This window comes from Chlorocebus sabaeus, chromosome 6 (genome assembly GCF_047675955.1).
Source record: "Chlorocebus sabaeus isolate Y175 chromosome 6, mChlSab1.0.hap1, whole genome shotgun sequence".
NCBI lineage: Eukaryota > Metazoa > Chordata > Mammalia > Primates > Cercopithecidae > Chlorocebus > Chlorocebus sabaeus.
This window is the reverse complement of record NC_132909.1, coordinates 45,484,079-45,501,374: the sequence shown is the minus strand read 5'-3', so window position 1 is coordinate 45,501,374 and position 17,296 is coordinate 45,484,079. Positions and strand designations below refer to the sequence as shown.

The window sequence follows — 17,296 nt, the reverse complement described above, 5'->3', positions numbered from 1 at the left end:
CATTCTCCTGCCTCAGCCTCCCGAGTAACTGGGATTGCAGGCACGCGCCGCCACGCCGGACTAATTTTTTGTATTTTTAGTAGAGATGGTGTTTCTCCATGTTGGTCAGGCTGGTCTTGAACTCCCGACCTCAGGTGATCCGCCCAGCTCAGCCTCCCAAAGTGCTGGAATTACAGGTGTGAGCCACCACACCCAGCCCTCCTTTCTTTTTGAATAGTCCTGGCACAGTTGCCAAAGATGAGTTGACCATATATGTGTGGGTTTATTTCTGCATCAGTTCCAATCATTTATTTGTATGTCTATCCTTATGCCAATACCACACTGTTCTGATTACTGTACCTTTTTATTAAGTTTGAAATGAGAAAGTATGAGTCCTCCTATTCAAAATTGGTTTGGCTATTTGGGGGCCATTTGCAATTTATTATGGAATTTAGGATCAATTTGTCAATTTCAACAAAAACACTAAATTTGAAAGGGATTACATTCCATCTGTAGACCAATTTGTGGAGTACTGCCATCTTAACAATATTATGCTTTCCAATCCATGAACATGGAAGTCTTACCATTTATTTAGATCATCTTTAATATTTTTTTCAGCAAAGTTTTAGTTATTTTGCTTGTTCTGAGACAGGGTCTCACTCTATTGCCCAGGCTGGAGTGGAGTGGCAGGAACACAGCTCACTGCAGCCTTAGCCTCCTGGGCTCAAGTGATCCTCCCACCACAGCCTCCCAAGTAACTGGGACCACAGGCAGCTGCCACCAGGTCCAGCCTTGGCTTCCCAAAGTGCTGGGATTACAGGTGTGAGCCACCAAGCCCAGCTACAGCTCTCAATGAACAAGGTCTTGTACTTCTTTCATTAAATTTATTCCTGCTTTATTCTTTATGATGCTATGGTAAATGGAATCGTTTTCTTAATTTGGTACTGATTTTAAAATCCACTACCTATGTGAGTTGAACTGTGCTTACACACCTCACTGAAATGTCCCACTCTCAGAAGTGGCCCTGCCTCCCCCGGTCCACCAGGCCTTCTTCCCCTTCCAGCCCTCTGTCCAGGCAAGAACTCGATTGGAGGCCTTTCTGGGCACTCAGAGGTACACAACAGCACACTAGGAGCGTTAGCTGAAGAAATTCAATAGGCATGGCCAGGCGCGGTAGCTCTTGCCTGAATGCTACTACTTTGGGAGGCCGAGATGGGAAGATCGCTTGAACCAAGGAGTTCGAGACCAGCCTAGACCATATATATATGGAGCCCGTCCCCCCGGAAAAAGTTAAAACAAACAAACAAAAATTCAACAAGCATATTTTCATCCCCTACTTTTTTCTGAGATGGAGTCTTGCTCTGTCGCCCAAGCTGGAGTGCAGTGGCATGATCTCGGCTCACTGCAACCTCCGCCTCCCGGGTTCAAGCGATTCTCCTGCCTCAGCCTCCCGAGTAGCTGGGATTACAGGCACGCGCCACTACGCCCGGCTAATTTTTTAAATTTTTAGTAGAGACGGGATTTCACCATGTTGGCCAGGCTGGTCTGGAACTCCCGACCTCGGGTGATCCGCCCACTTCGGCCTCCCAAAGGGCTGGGATTACAAGCATGAGCCACTGCGCTCGGCCTCATACCCTACTTTGTGCCAGGCATAGTTCAGGAAGCTTACGAGGCATTAAGTGAAAAAAAACAATATCCCTAAGTTTATGAGGCTTATATTTTAATTAACGGGGGTGGACAACAAGATAAATATGTTTAAAGGTGCAGGAATTTTAAAACTCGTCAAGATACGCCCTCCTCCAGAAAATCCCTGCCACCTCGAAAGGACATCCTCTTCTTGAGCTCCCCTCTCTGGCACTCCCTGATACCGCAAGATTGAGCATTCGCGCACTGGCTTCCCGAACTCACTTCGACTCAGCCACAGCAGAGAAAGATGCAATGGGTAGGGCCGGACCGACCACCCGACACTCGCGGTGCTTCACTTGCCTCATTGCGCATGTACCAAAGGCAATCGCCCAAAGTACTCGAAGCCGAGCAGCAGGGCCGGCCCTTGCGCAGGCGTACTAGCGGCCTTCGGGAGCGCTTCCGCCTCCCCGCCACCGCCCTCGCCATGGCCGCGCCGGCCCCGGGCCTCATCTCGGTGTTTTCGAGCCCCCAGGAGCTGGGTGCGTCGCTAGCGCAGCTGGTGGCCCAGCGCGCAACATGCTGCCTGGCGGGGGCCCGCGCCCGTTTCGCGCTCGGCCTGTCGGGCGGGAGCCTCGTCTCGATGCTAGCCCGCGAGTTGCCCGCCGCCGTCGCCCCTGCCGGGCCAGTCAGCCTAGAGCGCTGGACGCTGGGCTTCTGCGACGAGCGCCTCGTGCCCTTCGATCACGCCGAGAGCACGTACGGCCTCTACCGGGTGAGAGCTACGGGGGCCGCCGGGGGTCACGCCGAAAGGGCCACAGCTACCACCTACACCCCAGCTACGGAGGCCGCCGGGGGCCATGCCGAGAGGGCCGCGCCCACTGCCTGCACCTCGGTTACGGGGGCCGTTGGGAGTCACGCCGAGAGGGCCGAGCCCACTGCCTGCACCTCGGCTACGGGGGCCACTGGGTATCATGCCAAGAGGGCCGTGCCCACTGCCTGCACCTCGACTACGTGGGCCGCTGGGGGTCATGCCAAGAAGGCCGCGCCCACCGCTTGCACTTCGGCTACGGGGCTCCTGGGAGGTCATGCCGAGAGGGCCACGCCCACTGCCTGCACCTCGGCTACGGGGGCCGCTGGGGGTCTTGCCGACTGGGCTCGCCCTCCGCCTGAACCCCGCCTACAGTGGGTCCCGCAGGATCTCACTGCGCCCTCTGCATTTATCTGGGCAGGGCTAGAAATGGTCTACTTGTAGTCCGTCTTCATGCTTCATCCGGTGGCCAGGCAGAGGGAACGGCACGGGCAAGGGCCTGGAATGGAATCCGAGTGGCCCATGTCAATACGATGCCCATAACTCAGCCCCGTAGCGGACGGGGACACGAGGAATCAGGTGTAGAGCCTGAGTCTCAGGGTCATGATCTCTAACCCCGGCGAGTTCTCGAGGATCCCTGGGCAGCTTTGCCGCTCTGATGGCTCTGCTTCCAGGCTCTTTATCTTTGGAATTGAGCCTAAGGATTCTATAGAATCAGAGGAACGCGCTCTTTTTATAGACAGGGAAACTGAGGCTTGGAGGAGCCTTGGTCTGGCCAAGGGAAGAGTGGGAGGGGCGGGCTCAAAGACCAGGAACCTCAAGTCACCTGAGCCTGGCAGCGTCAAGGGACACCCCATGCTGGGTGTGTCGTCTTCTCTTTGCATAGAATATTGAGCTGATGATGGCTTTGTGGGTATTTTATTAAGAGAAAAGGCTTACTGAATGCTTTATATGCATCAATTCATGAATCTGTACCACAGCCTATGAGATGTTACACCCATTTCACAGATGGAGAAACTGAGGCCAGAAGAGGCGAGCTTACCTGCCCAAGGCATCTAGTGACCAGAGGGGCAGCCAGGGTGTGACCCTGCCTCATCTGACTTCGTAGTTGGGGACACATTTAACTTCCGCCTTCCTGTGTGCGTTTTCCAAGAGCATCATTAAAAAGCGGGTTTTGCCCGACCCTGGTGGCTCACGCCTGTAATCCCAGCACTTTGGGAGGCTGAGGTGGGTGGATCACCTGAGGTCAGGATTTCGAGACCAGCCTGGCCAATGTGGCAAAACCCGGTCTCTACTAAAAAAAAAAAATACAAAAATTGGCTGGGCGCGGTGCCTCATGCTTATAATCCCAGCACTTTGGGAGGCTGAGGCAGGCAGATCACGAGGTCAGGAGTTTGAGACCAACGTGACCAATATGGTGAAACCTGTCTCTACTAAAAATACAAAAATTAGCCAGGCGTGGGGGTGTGTGCCTGTAATCCCAGCTGCTCGGGAGACTGAGGCAGGAGAATCGCTTGAACCCGGGAGGTGGAGATTGCAGTGAGTGGAGATCATGCCATTACACTCCAACCTGGGCAACAGAGTGAGACTTTGTCTTAAAGGAAAAAAAAGCGGGTTTTTGGCCGGGTGTGGTGGCTCGTGCCTGTAATCCCAGCACTTTGGGAGGCCGAGGAGGGCGGATCTCCTGAGGTCAGGTGTTGGAGACCAGCCTAGCCAACATGGTGAGACCCCATCTCTACTAAAAATACAAAAGTTAGCTGGGTGTGGTGGCGCGCGCCTGTAATCCCAGCTACGGGGGAGGCTGAGGCAGGAGAATCGCTTGAATGTAGGAGCAGTGAGCTGAGATCGTGCCACCGCACTCCAGCCTGGGTGACAGTTGAGACTGTGTCTCTAAATAAATAAATAATTGTGAAATGCTGCAGAGTGCTAGTGAATAGGAAGTGAGCATTCGTCAAGGGCTATGGGGTGGGAGGTCCTGAGAAGGTGCCATTTGAGCTGAGAGCTGGAGCACGTGCAGGAGCTGGCCGTGGTCAAGCTGCGGCAAGAGGGCTCAGCCAAGGCCAAGGCCGTGTGATGGGAACAAATCTGGAGCCAGGACTTGCTCCTTCTGCCAGTTCTCTGTGAGGGGAATTGTATTGGTTCCCTAGGGCTACATAACAAATGACCACAAACTGAGCGGCTGAAAACGACAGGAATTTATTCTCTCACCGTTCTAGAGGCCAGAAGTCTGAAATCAAGGTGTTGATGGGGTCATGCCCCATCTGAAAGCTCTTTGGGAGGATCCTTCATTTTCTCCTCCATCTTCTGGGGGCTCTGGGCGTTCCTTGTCTTGGGGTCACATCATTCCAGTTCCTGCCTCTGTCTGCACATGGCCTTCTCGGATTCTGTGTGTCTTCTCGTCTTATATAAGGATGCCAGTCATGGATTTAGGACCTACACTAATCCACTATGACTTGTTCTTAACTAATTACATCTGGAAAGACCGTTTCCTTTCCCTCCCTCCCTCCCTCCCTTCCTTCTCTCCATCCCTCCCTCCTTCCTTCCTTCCTATACTTTCTTTTCTTTTCCTTTCCTTTTCTTTCTTTTTTCGAGATAGGATCTTGCTGTGTTGCCCAGGCTAGAGTGCAGAGGCACGATCATGGCTTACTGCAGCTTTCAACTCCTGGGCGCTATCAATCCTCCTGCCTCAGCCTCCTCATTAGCTGGGACCACAGGTGTACACCACTAGGCCCAGCTATGTTGTTTTTTTTTTTTTTTTTTTTTTTTTGGGTTGGAGTTTCGCCCTTGTTGCCCAGGCTGGAGTGCAATGGCGCAATCTCAGCTCACCGCAACCTCTGCCTCCCGGGTTCAAGTGATTCTCCTGCTTCAGCCTCCCAAGTAGCTGGGATTGCAGGCATTCACCACCATGCCCAGCTAATTTTGTATTTTTAGTAGAGACAGGGTTTCTCCATGTTGGTCAGGCTGGTCTCGAACTCCTGACCTCAGGTGATCCGCCCGCCTCGGCCTCCCAAAATGCTGGGATTACAGGCATGAGCCACCACGTGAGGCTGCTAATTTTTTATTTTAAGTAAATATGAAGTCTCACTATGCTGCCCAGGCTGTTCTCAAACTCCTGGGCTCAACCGATTGTCCCACCTCAGCCTCCCAAACAGCTGGGATTACAGCCGTAAGCCACCATGCCTGGCCATTTTCTGATGTTTATAAGCCTCAAGTTTATGGTGTTTTGTGATAGCAGCCTGCATAGACTAACACAGGGAACTTGGACAAAGCAGAGCGATCTTTCCAACTATGGATACGATTGTGTCCCTCCCCAGCTTACACACCCTCCTTGGCTCCCCAGTGTCCTCAATGTGGAGCTCATACTCCTCAGCATTCAAGGCAGTCAGCCCCTGCGTTTACTTTGTGGCTTACCTTAGCATTGCCTCAGCTCACTGAGCTAGACTGCACAACAGTGAGGCACCGAGACATGGAAGCCGTCTCAGAGCAGATCAGGCCCCCCGAGCGCATCTCAGCGGGATATGGCTGCAGCTTTCTCCTTGCAGGAGGCCTGACTCCAAGTGCTTTTGAGTTAAATCTGCTGCCAACTCCTCCACCATTCACAGGCCAGGGCATCTCCTGTGCGTTGGCCACAAGTGCTGGGCCTGGGCAAACCTGGCCCCCACTCCCTATAGTGGGGCCGGTGCAGGTGGGGGTGGCTGCTCGGAGGAGGTGGCCTGAGGGATATATAGGAGTTTCCCAGGCAGCGTCAGGAGGGAGGGTGGGGATGAAGAAGGTCACCCTTCTCCATGGAGGGCGGTGAGGGGCTGAGTTTTATCCCAAGGGCCGTGGGACCCTGGAGGCTGAAACAGCACAATGGGCTGGCTAGACACGTGCAGGCTGTGGCCGGGAAACCCCCCAAATACAACGGAATTGAAAGACTCCTGTTGGAATGCTGGCCCCAGCAGGAACCACCATGATCTCGATTCACCCAGGAGAGCCGCCCTCCTGTCCAGCCCCTCAAGAGCAGCAGGGTTCCCTCTTGCCCTTGAACCTCCTGTGCCCTTAGAGGCGGCATCACCCAGGGCTTAGGATCCTGGCTTCCAGCATTCCAGAGGTGACTCACCAACCAAAGTGTCACTCACCAACCGAAGGACCTTGCACAAATGCGCCAGCCTCCCCATGCCTCAGTCTCCCCATCTGTAAATGAGTGTTACGACAGTAATGTCATAGCCTCCCTGGAGGATCCAGGTGGTCACGTTACTGTTGGTGACACTGTCCCTCTGTTGGCTGCAGACGCATCTTCTCTCCAGATTGCCGATCCCAGAAAGCCAGGTGATCACCATTAACCCCGAGCTGCCTGTGGAGGAGGCGGCTGAGGACTACGCCAAGAAGCTGAGACAGGTGAGCCCCAAGGAGCGGCTGCAAGGGAGTCACATCCACGAAGTGGCCACACCCCGGGCAACAGAGCGGCCTTCTGATTGTACCAGCAGGAACTGCCCCAGGGATAACTGGCAGATCCCTTTGAGGAATCCCCTCTTCAAGGCCGCAGCCCTGCCCTGGGAAGCCTGAAGGCCACCCAGCCTCTGTTGCCCAGGTAACAGGCCTGGGTCCTCACATCTTGGTGAAATATGATGGGTGTGGCTTTGATCACAGGCTAGGTTGAGCACGGTTTCCTGTGTTACAGCTACTTGTATTGAGACGGAGTATCGCTTTGTCGCCCAGGCTGGAGTGCAGTGGCACAATCTTGGCTCACTGCAAGCTCCACCTCCCGGGTTCATGCTATTCTCCTGCCTCAGCTTCCTGAGTAGCTGGGACTACAGGCGCCCGCCACCGCAGCCGGCTAATTTTTTATATTTTTCAGTAGAGACGGGGTTTCACCGTGTTAGCCAGGATGGTCTCGATCTCCTGACCTCATGATCCACCCGTCTCGGCCTCCCAAAGTGCTGGGATTACAGTTGTGAGCCACCGTGCCCGGCCTTTTTTTTTTTTTTTTTTTTTTTTTGAGACGGAGTCTCACTCTCTCACCTGGGCTGGAGTGCAGTGATGCAATTTCAGCTCACTGCAACCTCTGCCTCCCGAGCTCAATTAATTCTCCTGCCTCAGCCTCCCAAGTAAGTATCTGGGACTACAGGCGCCTGCCACCATGCCCAGCTAATTTTTATATTTTTAGTAGAGACAGGGTTTCACTATGTTGGCCAAGCTGGTCTTGGACTCCTGACCTCGTGATCTGCCCACTTCGGCCTCCCAAATTGCTGAGATTTCAGGCGTGAGCCACCACACCCAGCCACAGCTACTTGTATTTTTTTATCTGACAATGGTCTCTGTGTCCTCTGAGTCTCCCCTGCCCCTGCCGCCTACAACCTCTCAAGACTGTCTTCTCCCCACGCCCAGGCATTCCAAGGGGACTCCATCCCAGTTTTCGACCTGCTAATCCTGGGGGTGGGCCCTGATGGCCACACCTGCTCACTCTTCCCAGACCACCCCCTCCTGCAGGTGAGCACTCCAATGCGGAGGTCTGCCCTAGTCCTGAGTCCAGTCCCTAACATCTGGGACTTCCAGAGGGAGGGCCACCTGCGGGGTGGGGTGTCTAGAGCCGGGGTTCAAGTCAGCCTCCACCAGCGTACCTGCCGGCTGGGCTCAACCCTTCCAGGTCTCAGTTCAGCCCCTTAAAACAAGGACCTTAAACTACCCACCATGGGATTGTTAGGATGGGATGGAACGGTGGCTGGACCAGGCCTGGTGTATGTAAGTGTCCAAGAAGCTGAAGTGACATTGTCCTTCTGCCTCCATCCCTGGGCTTCCTCCCCAAGGAGCGGGAGAAGATTGTGGCTCCCATCAGTGACTCCCCGAAGCCACCGCCACAGCGTGTGACCCTCACGCTACCTGTCCTGAATGCAGCACGAACTGTCATCTTTGTGGCAACCGGAGAAGGCAAGGCGGCTGTTCTGAAGGTAACAGCAGAGGGTTCTAGTCCTGGGAAGTTCATGGGCATGTGGGCCCCAGGGACAGATAATGGCCCCAGACATTATTGTGCTGAAGCATCAGATCTGAAGAAAACTCAGTCCTTCTTGGGTTGAAAGGGAACTTGAAATTGCAATTAGAAAAAAAGGAAAAAATAAAAAAGGAAATTACAATTAAAGGTTAGTTAGGTATTAACCGCTATGAAATGAACTTGATGAGATGAGGCCAAAGCTGCACTCAGAGGTAAATTAATAGCATTCAAATGCATTTTTAAAAAATTATTGGCCGGGCGCGGTGGCTCAAGCCTGTAATCCCAGCACTTTGGGAGGCCGAGACGGGCGGATCACGAGGTCAGGAGATCGAGACCATCCTGGCTAACACGGTGAAACCCCGTCTCTACTAAAAACACAAAAAACTAGCCGGGCGAGGTGGCGGGCGCCTGTAGTCCCAGCTACTCGGGAGGCTGAGGCAGGAGAATGGCGTAAACCCGGGAGGCGGAGCTTGCAGTGAGCTGAGATCCGGCCACTGCACTCCAGCCCGGGCGACAGAGCAAGACTCCGTCTCAAAAAAAAAAAAAAAAAAAAAAAAAAATTATTAAGTAGCAAACCATTGAAATAAATAAATAAAGTGCTTTCCTGTAGAATTAGAAAAAGGACAATAATAGGTTGGGCACGGTGGCTCACACCTATAAGCCCAGCATTTGGGAGGCCAAGGCGGGTGGATCACCTGAGGTCAGGAGTTCCAGACCAGCCTGGCCACCCTGGTGAAACCCCATCTCTGCTAAAAAAAACAAAAATTAGCTGGGCATGGTGGTAGGCGCCTGTAATCCCAGCTACTCAGGAAGCTGAGGCGGGAGAATCACTTGAACCTGGGAGGCGGAGGTTGCAGTGAGCTGAGATCACACTACTGCACTCCAGCCTGGGCGACAGAGTGAGACTCCATCTCAAAAAAAAAAAAGAAAAAAGAAAAACTAGAAAAAGGACAATAATATAAATCTACAAAAGTCAGTGGCAGGACTAAGTGAAATTAAAATCAGAAATTAATGAATTAGTTAATATAGTTTAAACTTTAATGGTAATTAGATGTAAAAGATAGACAAGCTCCTGACAAGGCTAATCAAGAGAAAAGAAAGTCACATGGTATTATGAATAAAAAGGCACAGCTGGGCATGGTGGCTCACACCTGTAATCCCAGCACTTTGGGAAGCCTAGGCAGGTGGATCACCTGAGGTCAGGAGTTCTAGACCAGCCTGGCCAACACGGTGAAACCGTCTCTATTAAAAATACAAAAATTAGCCGGGTATGGTGGCAGGCGCCTATAATCCCAGCAATTCGGGGGGTCGAGGCAGGAGAATCGCTTGAACCCAGGAGGCGGAGGTGGCAGTGAGCCGAGATCGTGCCATTGCACTCCAGCCTGGGGAACAAGATTGAGACTTTGTCTCAAAAAAAAAAAAAGTTAGCCGGGTGTGGTGGCACTTGCCTGTAATCCCAGCTACTCGGGAGGCTGAGGCAGAAGAATCACTTGAACCTGGGAGGCGGAGGTTGCAGTAAGTCAAGATCGCATCACTGCACTCCAGCCTGGGCGACAGAGCGAGGCTCCGTCTCAAAAAAATAAATTAATTAATTAAAATAGTTATAGTGGATAGAAAGGAAGGGACTCTGTCCCTGCTGTTTGGCACTAGGACAGCTGAGCTGGGCATCGTCACATTTTGAGGATACAAGAGTCTTACTTATCCTTGGCAAGGGAGCCAGGAGAGTGCTGAGGGGCGGCGCCTGGGGCGCAGGCAGGGCTTTACTCTTCTGTCCTCTTCTACAGCGCATTTTGGAGGACCAGGAGGAAAACCCAGTGCCTGCCGCCCTGGTCCAGCCCCACACCGGGAAACTGTGCTGGTTCTTGGACGAGGCAGCCGCCCGACTCCTGACCATACCCTTCGAGAAGCATTCCACTTTGTAGCTGGCCAGAGGGATGCTGCAGCTGGGACCAGGCACACGGCCCCAGGGGCTGGGCCCCTGCTGGCCGCCACGCTCTCGGTTCTTCTTTGAAAAAGCTGGTGGTGGTGCTGCTGCTGGAAGCCAACAGCGTCCAGCCACCAGCCCTGCCCGGGGCTCAACACACAGGCTGTGGCTCTGGGCATCCAGATATTAAAAGGAACGTTGCTGGAAGTCTGCACTGTCTCGTGGTCTTCGATGGCAGCAGACCTGAGGGCGCCCTGGCCCAGGTTCTGATCCACAGCCCTCATCAGTGGGGAGGAGGGTGGAGCCTGCTCCCCTGGGGCATAGCCGCCATGGATGAATTTCCTAAGACAATAGGCAGGGCGAGGTGGCTCACACCTGTCATCCCAGCATTTTGGGAGAATGAGGTGGGCAGATCACTTGAGGTCAGGAGTTTGAGACTAGCCTGGCCAACATGGTGAAATCTCGTCTCTACTAAAAATACAAAAATTAGCTGGGTGTGGTGGTGCGCACCTGTAGTCCCAGCTACTTGGGAGGCTGAGGCACAACAATCGCTTGAACTGGGGAGGTAGAGGTTGCAGTGAGCTGAGATCGTGCCACTGTACTCTACCCTGGGTGACAGAGCGAGACTCCGTCTCAAAAAAAAAAAAAAAATGCTGGGCATGGTGGTTCACTCCACCCAGCACTTTGGGAGGCCGAGGCGGGCGGATCACCCGAGGTCAGGAGTTTGAGACCAGCCTGATCAATATGGCAAAACCCCATCTCTACTGAAAATACAAAAATTAGCTGGGTGTGGTGGCATGTGCCTGTAATCCCAGCTACTTGGGTAGCTGAGACAGGAGAATTGCTTGAACCCGGGAGGCGGAGATTGCAGTGAGCCAAGATTGCACCATTGCACTCCAGCCTGGGCAACAAGAGTGAAACTCCATCTTAAAAAAAAAAAAAAAAGCACACACACAAATGTATTCTCTCTTATTCTCTCTTAGCTGTAGAGATCAGAAATCCAAGGTCAAGGTGGTGGCAGGGCTGGTTCCCTCTGGAGGCTCTGAGGCAGAGCCTATCCCAGGCCCCTCCTGTCCTTGGCATTCCTTAGCTTGTGGCCGTGTCACTCCAGTCTCTTGTCTTTGCTTGGACTTCTTTCTCTTGCGTGTTCTCTGCTCCTATTTATTTATTTTTTTGAGACAGGGTCTCTGTGTGTCACTCAGGCTGGAGTGCAGTAGTGCAATCACAGCTCACTGCAGCCTCCATCTCCTGGGCTAAAGCGATCCTCTCACCTCAGCCTCCCAAGGAGCTGGCGCTACAGATGCGCACCACCACGCCTGGCTACTTGACACATTTTTTGTAGAGACAGGGTCTTGGTACGTTGCCCAGGTTGGTTGTGAATCCCTGAGATCAAGCGATCCTCCAGCCTCAGCCTGCCAAAGTGTTGGGATTACAGGCATAAGCCATTGTGCCCAGCCCTCTTTTCTTAAAAGGACACCTCTCATTGGATTTAGGATTGCTCAGGATACCAAATGAGTATTCCAAATAAGTTCCAAATAAATGCCTATTTGGAGTAAGCGTTCCGAATAAGGTCACATGCTGAGTTTCCTGGGTCAGACGTGTCCTTTGGGGGACATAAGTCAACCCTCTGCTGAGCTGCAACTGCACTGACAGGGCCATGCACTGGATTCAGCCGCGCTGCAGACCTGCTCAGAGCCTTGAAAGCACCAGAGAGTCTAGAGTCCATGTGCTGGGCTCCTGCACATTTTCCCAGAGTGCATCTGCTCATGGCCCACGCTTGAGCTTTCTCCAGGCCCCAGGGATGACAGTGTGGGAGGCTGGTGGGTGCATGGGGGCTGCCCAGCCATGCGCAGGCTTCTGCTGGGGGATCCAGAGGAGGCACCCGGCTGAGCAGGAGGTGGGAATTGAAACCTACGCAGAGGCGGCTGTGCAGGGTGAGAGTGGAGCCGAAACCACAGAAAGTGAAGTTTCCTTCAACATCTTGTCCCGGCGGGCCACTCAGATGTGAGAGTGAGGAAGTGGGATGGGGCCTGACCGGAAGGAGGTTGGTAAACAGCAAAGAGAGCTGAGTGTAGGCTCAGCTGTGGGCCTGGGTGAGGGCAGGTGGCCGTGGCCCCCAGAGCCGCGGGCACAGGGCTGAGAAGCGAAGGGAAATTGAGCAGCCAGCGCAGGGACCCCACCCACATGGACGGTTCTGCCTGGAGCTGTCACCATCTCCTACTGTTCCCAAGAGTGACAACTCTTCCTGCTCCGTGTTGCCTTCGGACTGAAATCCACCCATCCCACAAGGCTCCACGTGGCCCCTTTCACCTCCCCCTCTCCCCAGCAACATCAGCCCCTCCCTCAGTCTCCCTGCAACGTACCCACTTCCTGCTGTTCCTGGAGCTCGCTGAGCACATTCTCACCCCAGGGCCTTTGCCTGTGCTGAGCCCGCTGCCTGATACCTGATAGCTCCTTTCCTGCAGCTTTTTGCGTGGCTTGGACCCTCGCTTTCTTTTTTGGGGGGACACGGTCTTGCTGTGTCATCCAGGCTGGAGTGCAGTGGTGTGATCTCAGCTCACTGCAACCTCCACCTCATGGATTCACACGATTCTCTTGCCTCAGCCTCCCAAGTAGTTGGTTCTACAGGCACCCACCACCACTCCCGGCTAATTTTGGTATTTTTAGTAGAAACATCAAGTTTCACCATACTGGCCAGGCTGGTCTCGAACTCCTGACCTCAAGCGATCCACTTGCCTCAACCTCCCAAAGTGCTGGGATTACAGGCATGAACCACAGAGCCCGACTCCTTGCTTCCTTTCATTTAGGTCTTTGGCAACATCATCTCCGTGACCCCTCCGTGCCCATCCTGTACCCCCTCCTGTTGCATTTTTCTTCCTTGCCTGTCTTATAATCTGATGGTTTTCTTTTTTCTTTTTTTTGAGATACAGTCTCGCCCTGTTGCTCAGGCTGCAGTGCAGTGGTCCGATTTCAGCTCACTGCAACCTCCGCCTCCTGGGTTCAAGTGATTCTCCTGACTCAGCCTCCTGAGTAGCTAGGATTACAGGCGCCCAGCATGACGCCCGGCTATTTTTTGTATTTTTAGTAGAGACAGGGTTTCATCATGTTGGCCAGGCTGGTCTCGAATTCCTGACCTCAGGTGATCCACCTGCCTTGGCCTCCCAAAGTGCTGGGATTACAGGCTTGAGCCACAATGACCAGCTGAGAAAAACATAATTTTGTGTTTTTTTTGAGATGGAGTCTCGCTCTGTCACCCAAGCTGGAGCACATGGCGCAATCTCGGCTCACTACAAGCTCCGCCTCCCAGGTTCATGCCATTCTCCTGCCTCAGCCTCCCGAGTAGCTGGGACTACAGGCGCCTGCCACCATGCCCGGCTAATTTTTTTACATTTTCAGTAGAGACAGGGTTTCACTGTGTTAGCCAGGATGGTCTCGATCTCCTGACCTCATGATCCGCCCGCCTTGGCCTCCCAGAGTGCTGGGATTACAGGTGTGAGCCACCGCACCTGGCCAAAGCATAAATTTTTTTTTTTTTTTGAAACAGAGTCTCGCTGTGTTGCCCAGGCTGGAGTGCAGTGGCTGGATCTCAGCTCACTGCAAGCTCCGCCTCCTGGGTTCACACCATTCTCCTGACTTAGCCTCCCAAGTAGCTGGGACTACAGGCGCCCGCCACCTTGCCCAGCTAGTTTTTTTTGTATTTTTTTAGTAGAGATGGGGTTTCACCATGTTAGCCAGGATGGTCTCGATCTCCTGACCTTGTGATCCGCCCGTCTCGGCCTCCCAAAGTGCTGGGATTACAGGCTTGAGCCACCGTGCCCGGCCAACATAAATTTTTTTTAAAAGAAGAAATGAATCCTGGGGTGTTAGTGAAGATTACATTCAGATATTACTAGAGGCTTAAGCAAAACGGAGGTTTAGCTCTTTCTCTGGAGAGACACTGTTCAGGGCTGGTAAAGCAATGCCACACATTCTTCAGGAACCCTAGCTCCTTCTACATCATTACTTTGCCCTGTCATCAGCTGGATTCTGCCTCATGGCCCAAGGCAGCTGCTTGTGCTCTAGCCATTGTGTCCACATTCCAGCCCTAGCATGAAGAAGCTTCCCAGGATTCACCCAAGACGCTTCTGCTCACTCCTTTTTGGCCAGCCTGGGTTGCACAGCCCCATACAGCAGCAAGGAAGTCTGGAAGATAAGTCTCCACTGGATAGCCATGGGCTCCGTTATGATCAGGGATTCTACTACTGGAGCCAATAGGAGCAATGGACATTGAGGGACACGTGTTCTCTATTCATTGATGAGATGCCCGCCTGCCTCAGGGGCTCCCTGGGGATCTTGCCATCTGAGGGGCCACACTCTGGGCTTTCCTTCCTCCAGCCTGGAGCCCCTGGCTGCTGGGAATGTTCAGTGTCCTTGAGAGGTCTTCAGGGACCTACCTCACTCCCCAGCCCACGCTAGATCCACAGCTCAGTGCTTGACACTCCCCTCATCAGAAAACCTGTGATGGCTCCATTTGATCACATTTCAGCTTGGAGTGTAGACTGCATGCCCTCCCTCCCTCCCTCCCTCCCTCCCTTCATTCATTCATTCATTCATTCATTCATTCATTCATTCATGCACCCATTTATTCATGCATTCATTCAGCAAACATCAAGGGCTGCTGTGTGCCAGGCACAAAACAGGTGAAGGGGTGGAGACACCCAACTAACCAAACCAGGTCAAATGCTGGAACATAAAGGTCGTGCCCAACCAGTCCAGGGGCACTGGGACGGCTCTCCAAGGGGCTGGTATCTGGTCTCTTCACCTGAGGGGTGAAGCTTGGATGACCACGTGCAGGAGGCAGGAGCAAGAGTTCAGGCACTGGACAAGACCTCGGGGATCAGAGGGACATGGGGGCTTCGGGAGCTACAGGGGTCTGAGCAGAGCCAGAGGGCTGTTAGAGCGATGAAGCTGGGGCCTCAGTGGTGCTTTCTCAGAGGGCAGTGGGACAGCTTCGGGAGGTCAGCACTGAGGATTTGGGGGTGCTGGAGATGGGGTCTGGGCCCGAGAAAAGGGACACCGCTGGGTGAGGTGGCTTACACCTGTAATCCCAGCACTTTGGGAGGCTGAGGCGACAGGATCACCTGAGGTCAGGAGTTTGAGACCAGCCTGGCCAACATGGCAAAACCTCATCTCTACAAAACAAAACAAAACAAAACAAAACAAAACAAAATTAGCCAGAAATCACTTGAACCCAGGAGGTGGAGGTGGCAGTGAGCCAAGATCATGCCACTGCACTCCAGGCTGGGCAACAGAGTGAGACACCGTCTTAAAAAAAAACAAAAAAAGGCCGGGCGCAGTGGCTCAAGTCTATAATTCCAGCACTTCGGGAGGCCAAGGTGGGCGGATCATGAGATCAGGAGATCAAGACCATCCTGGCTAACACGGTGAAACCCCATCTCTACTAAAAATACAAAAAAAAAATTAGGCCGGGCGCAGTGGCTCAAGCCTGTAATCCCAGCACTTTGGGAGGCGGAGACGGGCGGATCACGAGGTCAGGAGATCGAGACCATCCTGGCTAACACGGTGAAACCCCGTCTCTACTAAAAAATACAAAAAGCTAGCTGGGCGAGGTGGCGGGCGCCTGTAGTCCCAGCTACTCGGGAGGCTGAGGCAGGAGAATGGCGTAAACCCGGGAGGCGGAGCTTGCAGTGAGCTGAGATCCGGCCACTGCACTCTAGCCCAGGCGACAGAGTGAGATTCTGTCTCAAAAAAAAAAAAAAAAAAAATTAGCCAGGTGTGGTGGCGGGCGCCTGTAGTCCCAGCTACTCGGGAGGCTGAGGCAGGAGAATGGCGTGAACCTGGGAGGCAGAGCTTGCAGTGAGCCAGGATTGCGCCACTGCACTCCAGCCTGGGCGACAGAGCAAGACTGTCTCAAAAAAAGAACACTTTAGGAGGTCAAGGTGGGCGGATTACGAGGTCAGGAGTTCGAGACCAGCCTGGCCAGCATAATGAAACCCCGTCTCTACTGAAAATACAAAAAACTAGCTGGGTGTGGTGGCGGGCGCCTGTAATCCCAGCTACTCGGGAGGCTGAGGCAGGAGAATCGCTTGAACTCAGGAGGTGGAGGTTGCAGTGAGTCAAGATCGCACCATTGCACTTGAGTCTGGGCGACGGTTCTAGATGCCATCTCAAAAAAAAAAAAAAAAGACACCTTTAAGAGACACTTAAGTGAACTGTGCCAGGTGTAGTGAGTCACGCCTGTAATCCTAACATTTTGGGAGGCCGAGGCAGGTGGATCACTTGAGTCCAGAAGTTTGAGACCAGCCTGGGCAGCATAGGCAGACCCCGTGTCTACAAAAAATACAAAAATCAGCCAGGCATGGTGGTGGCGTGTGCCTGTGGGCCCAGCTACTCTAGAGGCTGAGGCGAGAGGGTCACTTGAGCACAGGAGTTCCAGGCTGCAGCAAGCCATGATCGTGCCACTGCACTCCAGCCTGAGCGACAGAGCAAGACCCTGTCTGTAAAAAAAAAAAAAAAGGAAAAAGAAACGGAGTCCAGGTGATGGACTGGTAGGAGGGACAGTGTTGGGGGCCTGAGGAAGGAATCAAGGATGAAGCTTCAGTGCCCCCCAAGTCTCTGCTCGCCCCTGCCAGACCCCCCCATCCTCTAAGACCTTGGCATCTGCCCCGTGCCCCAGCACTGACCCCAGAGACAGTCTGGGAGTGCCTGTCCAGCTCTGTCTCCCGGCCTGGGGACACCTAGGAGCTGGGCCAGGGCTGTATCCTCTCTGGGGTCCAGCCTCACCCGGCACAGGGTAGGCACAGTGGTGGGGGTGTGTGTGGCACCAGGAACTAGATGCCCCTTCCCTGCCCATCCCCCTGTTCCAGCCCCTATACACGGTGACTGCTGGCCGGTCCTGCCAGATGTCTGCCCTGCCGCCCTCCTCCAAGATGAGCTATGATTTTTCTTTCTCCCACACCCCACAACCTACCCCCGGGACTGTCCCCGC

General features: G+C 53.5%; 1 protein-coding gene across 1 annotated transcript; it reads left to right on the top strand.

The window, feature by feature from the left end:
• Window positions 1-1,835: 1,835 nt before the first annotated feature.
• Window positions 1,836-10,515, top strand: PGLS (6-phosphogluconolactonase). Its single transcript, XM_007995727.3, has 5 exons — window positions 1,836-2,377; window positions 6,686-6,793; window positions 7,784-7,885; window positions 8,203-8,343; window positions 10,169-10,515. The coding sequence occupies exons 1-5, from the start codon at window positions 1,913-1,915 to the stop codon at window positions 10,304-10,306; spliced, it is 954 nt and encodes a 317-aa protein (XP_007993918.3). The 5' UTR covers window positions 1,836-1,912; the 3' UTR covers window positions 10,307-10,515.
• Window positions 10,516-17,296: the final 6,781 nt, after the last annotated feature.